General features: G+C 32.4%; 1 protein-coding gene across 1 annotated transcript; it reads right to left on the reverse strand.

The window, feature by feature from the left end:
* Nucleotides 1–5,137: 5,137 nt before the first annotated feature.
* On the reverse strand, nucleotides 5,138–9,481 carry LOC105319686 (astacin). Its single transcript, XM_011417310.4, has 12 exons — nucleotides 9,389–9,481; nucleotides 9,090–9,102; nucleotides 8,951–8,983; nucleotides 8,623–8,669; nucleotides 8,319–8,397; nucleotides 7,243–7,381; nucleotides 6,962–7,137; nucleotides 6,589–6,861; nucleotides 6,339–6,371; nucleotides 5,922–6,059; nucleotides 5,414–5,661; nucleotides 5,138–5,272 (listed from the first exon to the last, which is right to left on the reverse strand). Exons 1-12 carry the CDS (start codon nucleotides 9,443–9,445, stop codon nucleotides 5,189–5,191), a joined length of 1,320 nt encoding a protein of 439 aa, XP_011415612.2. The 5' UTR covers nucleotides 9,446–9,481; the 3' UTR covers nucleotides 5,138–5,188.
* Nucleotides 9,482–11,302: the final 1,821 nt, after the last annotated feature.

An 11,302-nucleotide genomic window follows, 5' to 3' on the forward strand; every position in this document is an offset into this window, starting at 1 on the left:
TTACTTTATCTATTGTTATGATAAGAATTCTTTTAAAATTAATTTCAAAATGTTGCACGTTATTACAATTTATTACAATTGTTCTGTTTCAAAGGAATGGTCTATAAACTAAAAAAAGCACCTGGCATGGTATTATGTAAAATGAATAGAGGCATCATCATTGATTCCAAAACACCCTTCTACTTCTTGCTTCTGTTGTATTGTTTTAGAGCTTACAAACATTGCAATTACCATAACTTGGAATACAGATATACCGGTAAGTATATTGTTTAATTTCTCTAATGATTAATTTTCATCTTATTTTATCTTTATCTTTTTTAAAGTAGGAATTTTGTTAAATGTTTTGTTTAGCTGAAGTTCTGAACCTTTACAAGAATATCTGGGTTGACAGGAGCTTCAGTACTATTTATACAGAAAACTTGCAACAAGTTACCACACAAAACGTGCAAATTTAAGATCAATTTCCTTAACTTACTAGCAGATACTTTACACTTTACTACTTAACATTTTCGGCGTTGAACATCTTCACAGGCTGCTAGAGAAAATCAAAGTACCGAAGAACTGACGGGAGTCGATTTTATCGATGGTTATTTATTTTAAAATCAATGATATGTTATTTTGCATGACAAGTAGAGGTAATTTTAAATCTGTATTTGAATTACGCACATTTTTATAACATGAATTTTCGGACTTATTCGACACAAGAATGTTTATAAAACCCCATATGAATCATGTTAAGTAATATTTAAAGATAGAATAAATTCAATCAAACTATGTATCAGTGATAGAAATATTTCTGGAAAATTTATGGATCCAAGCAATATTGAACTCTCGTCTCGTTCAACCAAACGCTCGGCTATCGCCGTTAATCTCCGACAATCAAGAGAGACTCTCTGCTTGTCGGAGATTTACGGAGACAGTCAAGCGTCGAGTTGAACGAGACCAGATTGAACTCTTGCAACTACAAAAAATATCTAAATTGTTCGTATCATTTAAAATCTGACTATTTTCAAGGTATTTATAAATATGTTTCCTTGAAAAACAATGCTTTACATTGGCGGATCCAGAGGGGGGGTTCCGGGGGTCGGAACCCCCCCTTTCTCTGGGATATATGAATTTTTTTGAAAACGTTTAATGCCTATTTAAAGACAATTTTTCCCATTTATAATAGAAATACTGTAATTATCTCAAATAAATGCTTTTAAAATTGCTTATTTAAATAATTTCGTATTACGTCCCATAATTTTTTTCTTATATAAAAAAAACCCTATCGATTTTTTATCGAAATAAAGTACATTGTACTCCCCTTTAGCATCCGGTGTTTACTACACTGAGTAAACATGTGGAAAATTAAAGAAAAAATACATAAAATTAAGCAGTATCATAGATTTATAATAACATTTACAATGTATCTTCTACTCTATTTCTTTTTTTTTTTAATCGAATATAGTTCGTACAGTTTTGAACTGACAAGCCATCGAGTAAAACGACTTAACGGTTCAAATACGAGTACACGCATTCGTTTTACTTTAAAAAGCCGCTTTCAAATGTATTGTTTAGTTAATTAACCTAAATAATTATAATAGATGAGTTTTACTTCGTTTCATACGAAAAATACAAAGAAAACTACATGACCCGCTTATGCGGGTTATGCTATTTTTCTGGAATGCTAGCTACCTTCATACCCACTTTTAAACACAAAAGAAAGCCTTTTTTGTTTTGTTTCCAAGAATAGGAAATTCTGTTACAAACATACCTTGTAAAGGGTTTATATGTAAACCATTATGAAAATGCACAACTTTTCAAACTTTTCTTTTTTAAAATGCTCGCGTCTGTACCAGTCCGGATGATGTATCGCACCCATTACAGAGGTCACATCAAGTTCCCTGGGACGACAATTGCTTTTACCATTGTATTACACACGTACCATATTTTCAGCAGATAAATTATCCCCATTCTTTTGTCATATCATGTCATTTAGACCTTTATTTAAGAAGGCAATCAATAGAAATCAAAATCGATAAATAGTTCAGAATTTAAAAACATCAAAGACATAAAAAACATTACCAAAATATCCATTTATTAATAGTTTGTCATAATTAGTCTGAGTTGTGTTTTGTTTCTTAGTGTTTCTTTTCTATCAAGCATAGACGCACTGAATTTATCATTGCTGGAAAGTTGGGTTTCTTAAGGCTAGATATAATGCAAATATTCCTTATCTAAACCAAAAAGGCAAAACACTCAATAATGCAGTGCACTCTGCTGTTGATATAGATGTGAAATAGATAGTGATGAGATAAATGTTTATTAAATACAGTTGTATACGCACGGAAAACGTTCAAAAAGTCCTTGTTTATTGACAAATGATGAATTTTGCACATATTGATTTTCATCAAATGGAACCCCCCCTTTTCCAAATTGCTGGATCCGCCTCTGCTTTAGCATACATTATTTCGGATTTATCAATTATTCTCAAAAACTCAGCGGCGATGATTTGTGCTTTGGTCCAAACCCTATTTCATTTCAGTTTGTCAGAGTAATTGCATAGGAGAGTTGATTAAAATCAACAGGGTTTTTATATCAATTATCAGCGTGCTATTTTAAGGCACATATTTTTAAATGATTACAGTTAATTGAAATTTGTCAACATGAATTTTCCTGAAGACCCTCAGGCCAGCAGCTAAACTCTCTTCCATAGATGTTTTTGTAGACTCTCAAATGAACCACCACTTGTTTGTTGCTAAAATACGAATCAATCTAATTAAATCTTCACTTGTAAAACCCCTCCTCTACGATATGCTTTACAATACCAGATCTTCTATGTAAATTAATTATACCTTTAAAACACATTCTCAGGTATAAGTTTTGCTAGATTTTGTTCAGCGTTTCGCAGAGGAGCGATTTTACAAGTCTAATTTTATTTACATTGTTAGATCGCGTTTAGCGGATTGTAGAAGAGCAGTTTTGCCAGTCTTATTTTAATTCATCTTCGCTAGCCAAGGGTTTTCGGTCCACTTTGCTCCCCATTAAGGTTTATGGGGAGCAAAGTGGACCGAAAACCCTTGGCTAGCGAGGATGATTTTAATTAGGTTGAAATATTATTCAAATGAATATTTATCACACTTATGTTTTCAACATGCAGATTCAGCACTTCCACTATTTGTTTAACTGTTCTGATATTTGTATAACTGATGCTAGAAACATGTATTCACCAAAATATAATATATCAAATCCAAATGTTTTAAAATTTGAAGCATTGTTTAATGTATCAAACAAAAAACAACTTATCAAGATTTGTAAATTTATAAATACAATTGAGAGAGTTAGCTCTCTTGATTAATGTACATGTACTAATCCTTCTTCACAATGTAATTTCTATATATTTTCTCTACACTGTAAACAGATATTACTGTTATTTAGAATAAAGTTCATTATCATTGTTATAGCATAGGTCAGCATAGCCCTTCCGACATAAAAAGTTAAAGCTAAAATTTAACTACAGTTTTCAATGATGATAAAAGCATTAAAGTTTGTCAATTTGTGGTGCTATGTTTATTTTGATAGAAACGTACTTCACCACCAATAACGACGCAGTAAGAAGACTGTGGTTTTAGAGATTTGGAATAGGACATTGTCGATACTCTGCTTATCAGTGATTACATGTAACCCCGTCTGACATATCTAAGAACTCTTACATATTGTTCCATTTGTTGTAGAGAGTTCATACATAACATGTATATTCTTCGTGGATCATTTAGAAAAATATGCATTTTCGTTATTTCTTATCATGAGTTTGTCGTTAAAATAACAATTTAAAAAGAGAGAAGAAGTAAATTATTAACCCCTATCATTTATAGCTTTATGGGAAAATAATCTTAAGACTCATATCAAAATTTAAAAGTTACATTATCGTAGCTCTATACAGATATATAAAATTGGATGATATATGACATACATGCATATGATTTGATTATTATATGCTATATATATATATATACTTTAATAGAACAGTTATTTTTCTTCTGGTATAATTTCACGTTTTGTTTTATTCTTATTTATTATAATGGTACAAATTACAGAAAGCATTATTATGATATGATTGCTGGGGAAAACTTTTATATATAGAGGTAATACTGTTTCAATTTGCCTGGTCAATTTTTATATAATTTAAATGAGCAGACATTTTTATTAAACATTAACTTGCTTTATTTACCCCGATTGTTTGGATTTAGATCTAATACCGGCTCTGGTCGGTCAATACAATGTATGGTGTACGGTCAAATACTAGGTTGAAAATATGATAAGAAATGTGAAGTTCTTGTGCACGGCAATGAAAGCTGCATGGTCCAATTTTATGGCTATTACAGATTTACAGTATCAAATAACTTACATACACACCAATATTCCGAGGAATTAGAAAACTTTTGCTTTTTTACACCGAACATCCCCCCCCCCCCGAAAAAAATACCACACAAAAAACAAAAACCAACAAAAGCATCATGGGCATGTTTAGAAAAAGGAACCGTTTTGTCTCGTCCCCCGCATGATAAGGTTAATATGCATAATATGCATCGATTGTAAACAAAACACACCACAGAAATATTAGTTAACAAAATATACGCGATATCCTTTTTTTGTCAAGTTTGTTTTGTAAATAAATTATTGTACATCATTTTTTAAAATTAAAATTTAGCTTAACTGACGGGGAACACTACTGCAATATATATATATATATATATATATATATATATATATATATATATATATATATATATATATATATATATATATATATATATAGTTAAATCCAAAAAATATCGCAGTGTCCGGTTTTATATAAAGAAAATTTGAAAAATGAACGACAACACAGAGTAAAACGTTAGCGCTTTCATTCAATCTTCAGACGTCTGAAGATTGAATGAAAGCGCTAACGTTTTACTCTGTGTTGTCTTTCATTTTTCAAATTTTCTTTATATATATATATATATATATATATATATATATATATATATATATATATATATATATATATATATATATATATATATATAAAGCATCTTGACATTATAACAATATATCAAATCAAAAGTTATATTTTAAGATTATGAGATTTAATTACTGAAAATTATGACCTGAATTTGACTGGAAAAACATATTTATTTTTTATGAAGAATATATACCGCTGCAATTAACAATGCCCGTGTGTGACTGATAGGTCGTCGATGGCAATATCACTATGGTAACCACTACCTGTATGACCCTCCATTTCAAACTACAATGGTAAAACACGAACTGTGAAATTTGAAAACATATAAAGCATATAACTGCATTAACTTTTTGATTCTTCAAACAAGAGAGAGAGAGAGAGAGAGAGAGAGAGAGAGAGAGAGAGAGAAAGAGAGAGAGATTGTACCTGAAAGGTAGGTGCATGGCTATTGATGCTCAGTCTCATATGAAGCCATCTGTTGCCATGGTTTCCTACATACTTTTTCAAAGTATACTTATGTCCAGCTTGAATGATATTAAATGCCAGGTATCCTGTTTGTTGGCCATACATGTGGAAGTAGGCGCTGAGACAGTACTGCCCGCCAGGGTACACAGGGGAGTCTAGCTTGGCCGTCTTCTGGTAGTGACTGGACGCCTCGAGGTATAGATAGTGACCTTCATGTAAAAATCACATGCAAGTGTAGCTTAAATGCATTGATAAGTAAAATGTAAATGTTGATGATCCATTGATCAATCCTTAACCAAGGAGGAGAGGGTTTCTAACGATGTTGATTAAGTAGTTTACGAGTTCTTATCACACATTTAAGCAAATAATGAAATAGAAACTTATTTCGATTTCTTGAAACTTAACATGACCCCCTCCAAAAAAAACCCTGGAGTGTTTGGGTCTTATAAGAAATGCTGCAAACTTTTACCACTTGTGCTTCCGTAGTGGTCAGCGGATGGCCCGGTGTTACCACTGGGTGTTCGACCATGACCGTCTGTCCAGTTCAAGTCGTCTGTCGTTGACTGCGTCCAGCCACACATACCATGATCGAATGTACAAACTGAGGCTAATACCAAGTTCAACAAAATACCCATTTCATTTAAGTGTTTTCCACAGCCTTATATATACGTATAGCATTAAAAGATCTTCTTGGTTTTCGTACTTAATCTATTCTTTATTGAAATCGTCTTTATAACGTCATGATGTAAGATAATATTTAATGTTATCGAAATTTCAAGTGTATATGATATTCAAGAATTAAAATAACGAAAAATTAACAATTACTATTTCTATATCCGTAATAATATCAGATCACTTCAAAATTTCATGTTAATAGATTACTTACCTTGGTTAGTCGGGGCTGTAGAATGGACGGGTTCTATTGAAGGAAATAGAAAGATCAACATGACAATAAAATGCATAATGCATTCTATTCAAAATTGAATGAATTCGTTGATTCATAATGCTTGTTCAATGCATCTTTTATACAAGATAATTTTCCCTAAAACGTTTATACCATTATATACTTTAACTATTATTCTACTTTTCAGTAGTATTTTTTTTTTTTAGAATTAATGATGTCATTAAAAACACACGTGGTGCAGTTGTCTGGTGAGGGGAATTTGTCTGTACGGAACCAGGTCGGGGTATGCATCCATAACGGATCTGGATCTCTTTAGCGTCAATTTCACTCAATCGAACACGCTGTCCAATGGTCACGCCTGGCTGCAGTGTCTCGATGGTAACCTTTCTTCTGTCGATGGCGAAAGCATATGCACTGTAGTGCATAACTGACCCATAGTCATATGGTTCATTCAGCATATCCAGTTGGGGTCCTACTTGGTATTTATCGAAGTTTCTAGAGTGAGCTTAAGATAAAACATTAGTAATTTAATACTTGATAAAATCATTTTATGGAAAACTATTGCAAATAATACCCAAAAATTCATGTCGTGCTATTACTCTTACTGCTTTGAATATTTTCAAAATGTATTTTAACGTAGTTGTCTCTATCAGCTCTGCTTTGTTCGTGCCAGAAACCAAGAGCGTGTAGAACTTCGTGCATCACAGTTCCCTTCCTCAGGCAACCATTACCAAGTGTGACGTCAGATCGTCGCCCGTGGTAACCAACGGGTGTATGGCAGCTATAAGCGAAAGTGCATCTGTTTATGGGATGGTCCTTAGTCAGTCTCTATTACGTTAGAACCAGTGATGGTTTAGTTGATAATTAAATGATATTAATCACATACCCAGAACCATAGCTGAACTGGATATAAGCAACTTGACTTGTTCTTGGTTGGAAATCAATGCATTTTTTGCCGTTAACCATGGTTTTGTCCATGATTTCCTGCATAGCATCTTTGAATAATTGCACGTGAGAAGGAATAGCTGAAATGTCCAATAAGTAATGTGTATTATAGTATCAAGAATGTCATAGCTTAAATTCCAGTTATGTAATAACATAGATTTAAAGTGACCTTGTCCATCATTCCTTGCTAAGTGTCCTTTACAAGGATTGCAAAATCATTCCTTCAATTTTTACCCAATTTGTCATTAATTATTCGAGAGTTTACTAACAAGACTGGTCAAAGTTTTATTTCTGCTTTAGCGATGGATATATAAACGTTTACTTAGTTGTGAGATGAAAAAGACACAATTAGAGGTCCAACTGAAAAGTTGAAGAAATCATTCCCGACTTATTGTTAAAGTTTACTGACGGTATAGAAATACCACACAAGATGCAATCTGTATCAGTGAAGTAAGCAACAATGGGCCTGGTTTAACACCACAGGAAGACAACGCAACAGCATATACGACATAAAATTTCTAAACACAAAACAACGCCAATATCTTAGGATGATCCTAAATTCATGGATCTTTCATCAATCGAGCACTTTTTGTAGGACTGTTTGCGTAGGATACTTATGATGCATAAATCCTAGCCACAGAATCTATTACAATCGACGTAGTTCCTCTGGAACTAGAATGCCAGGCCGCTACACATTCTCCTTGTGCCACAGATGTAGTGAGGTACTGAATACGAGGGGGGGGGGGGGGGGGGGTAGGGAAGGGGAGAGGGCATTTTCGGTATGAACTGACTTGCACATACATGTATCTCTTAAACGACTCTTGTACGTGATTGTAGTGTTTATATGTGCATTTATGTGTTCACTATACATCGACACCTTGTAATCATGTGCAAATATAGCTTATAGATAAATGTCAAATTGGTCATTTTCGCTGGCGAAGGGTTTACGATCCACTCAGAGCTAGCCCATTTCTCTTTTGAGTGTTCATTTGTAAATATACTTATTCATATATTTACCTGCGTGGTGGGAGTCTATTGTCCAATGCACCACACCATGTGGCCACAAGTACCTTGTGTCACCAATTGCATTTCTTAGCTATAAACATTTATAGATAGAACAACAATGTTAAAAGATATGTAATAAATTATCAATTTCTCTAATTTTAAGGGTTTCCATTTTCATAAATAGTTATATCAGATTCTGATAATAATATCACATTGAATTATTGATAGCAGAACTAAAATTGTTCATTATATTAGAGAATTTAAACATTTAAAAGTTGATATATTAGCTTCAATATACGACCAAATTGATTCATACGTTGGATTCTTGTTCGGGATTCAATTCGATATCCCCTTCAAACAAACCTGAAATAGCAAAGTAACGATCAACAACTATTCAAAATGAATTCATTCAATTCCACATGAATTTAAAAAATGTAGAAAGTAATTGCTTCGTACTCTTGATAAAATGTTTTAATAGTAATTCAAATTTCTCATTAAAGAAGTTACATGTAATTTAACGCGCGGGTAATAGATGCAGCCTTTATTTAGTTTTAAGGGGGAAAAGGATGCATTAAGTAATAGTATGCTATATCAACAATATTTGATGCATAAAAAAAATTACATTGTGCTTTAAGTGTTCTTACCCGGGTTTTCTTCGGGATAATCAGGATCAAACCCTTGAAATAAAACAACGAAAAGTTTGTCCATTTAAATTGAAATTCAAATAATAATTTAATTTTGAAAATATATATTTTTTACATAAAAAAACGATTAGGGTCTTACCAACTGGAACTTCCTTGAAAAAAAAAATGATATACAGTCAAAAGTTTGTTACTTTTATCCAAGAATAATTTAAGAATTTTGGCATCAAAAATGTCTCGGTCATCATCAAGATTGTCCTAATATTCTAAAATCCATAATTTAATCATTTTTGCGCATCTTCGTTTTTTCACTTTTTAAAAAGTTCAGTCTTACAGTCCTGTGGGGATTTCTTTTCTTAAGGAAACAATCCAAAATCAAATAAAAGGTTTGAAACTAAGAATTTTCAAAAGCCTAAAGCGCAACAACAGTCTTACACTTACTGGCTGGGGTCTGGCACCGACCAGGGTTATCATCAAGCCCAATATGAACAACTGCATACTTGTGCAGGTATTGCAGAATTGTGCCAAATTCAACTGTCCTGAGCAAGATATTGAGAACTATGGAAGCTCGTTGATTGTAACTTATGTAGTTTATGCTACTGATATTCAAGCTCAGCAAATTTAATTTTTGAGGCTATTAATTTCACTACACTCTGCTGAGTTAGAATTATCTGTGTCTCGGGAAAGGCCATCACCACTGTTGAAATGCCGCCGCTAATTATACCCGTAATGTAGCAGAAAATTGCAGAATCGCTCCAAAACGATTTTGGACAAATTTAATAAAGTTGCATTGAAAATAACAGTCAAATTGTTCACAACAAAACATTTTGAAGCTGTAAATACCTTTCTTCAAAAAGTTTAATTCTATAATTGGAGAATTCAACATATTTCAACAACGTTTTTTACACACCATGTTGACATTCGAAACTCTCGGGATTTTTTTTATAGTAAATGCACTGTAATAGAGTTATCTCCCGTATTTTCTTAATGAACAGAACCATTTCCAATGGAAATTAACACGCATTTCTTTTATTGTTTCCAAGTTTATCCATGCAAATGTGATATTGTGGAAACATAAAATAAAGAGCCTCCCGTGATTTAGCCCTTCGGCACGCCTCGGCAGATTCGTATCTCATCTAATTTGATGTAGGTTACGGAATCGGCCGAGGTTTGCCGAATGTGATTTAGCGTGAATGTAATGCGCATGCGCAAGATTGTAAAATCCAAAAAATTCAGATGATTTCCGGAATTTTTTGAGGAATTTTCGTTGATTATTAATTAACGAAGCTTGATTGAGAAAAAATAAAAACAAATTGGTAATCTTCAAGTACCAATGATGTTTAAAATATATAAAAGAAAAGACAGTACTCTTCCGATTTACGGTATTAAAGCTAAAAACAATTCGAGTCTATTATTTTAATATAGTAGTACAACATGTATAGATTCCTCTCCAATTCCATAAATACCTTTTTCGTTTTTTTGTACGATTCAATATATGCAAAAATCCGTAGATCTACAAATGAGTGTAATTCTGATTTAAATGTCCTAAATTTTTGTTATGTAACCCTTTGTTCTTTTCTGCTTTTATACAAGATAAAATAATTCTGAATTTAAAAATAATTTTTACCTGTAAGTGTCCATTCTATAAAATATTGGATATAAAAGTTTTCCACTCTTAAAATTATGGACGGAGAAAGGTAAAACTCTTAACTTATTGGACAGCTATAGGTAAGTTGGAAACAAGAATAGAGGCATTACAATTACCAATAAAAAAAGACAGATTTAATGTCTAATTAAGAAATAATGTTTCATTTTTTTTTATATTGGGATTGGAGTAGCAGAGTGTTTGGAAATTTGAAAACAAAGTGATTGAAATCTGAGTTTGAGTCTACTTAGGCATTTTCAGATGAAATTCCATCGAAAAATAAGATTCAAGGGTATAATGATTTCCCTTGGACAAAATAGGGACAAGCTTTTCAATTTCTTTTAAGGAACTAAATTTGACCGTGAATAACTAAACCCGAAAGGTCTGTGATTATTGCGTTTGCGATTTTGATCGAAACTTGTTATTTAAGTCAGAAATGAACTAAATAGAATTACTGATTTTAACTATTTTGACAAATTGCGATTGTAATATTCAAGAACGCTTCGTTATATCATATCGATCGATAAACACCATCTTAAAGAGACAGTACAGCTGAAAACATATGCGTGAATAACTTCAGATTTACCCATTGTATCGTTAGGAAATAAGAAATAACGTTGATTGTCATAGTTGAAATACATAAAAATCCATTTCAAATACTTGATACATGAGCCGTATGGTACATGAGGTACATGAAGAAAAATAACATA

This window comes from Magallana gigas, chromosome 7, assembly GCF_963853765.1.
Source record: "Magallana gigas chromosome 7, xbMagGiga1.1, whole genome shotgun sequence".
In the NCBI taxonomy this organism is placed as follows: Eukaryota; Metazoa; Mollusca; class Bivalvia; order Ostreida; family Ostreidae; genus Magallana; species Magallana gigas.

Coding starts and splice junctions, on each gene's coding strand:
- LOC105319686 (XM_011417310.4), bottom strand. CDS start 9,445: ATGCAGTTGTTCATATTGGGCTTGATGATAACCCTGGTCGGTGCCAGA. Junction 8,398..8,622: donor ATCCCGAACAAGAATCCAAC/GTATGAATCAAT, acceptor AAATGTTTATAG/CTAAGAAATGCAATTGGTGA. Junction 6,372..6,588: donor TCACCAGACAACTGCACCAC/GTGTGTTTTTAA, acceptor TTCCTTCAATAG/AACCCGTCCATTCTACAGCC.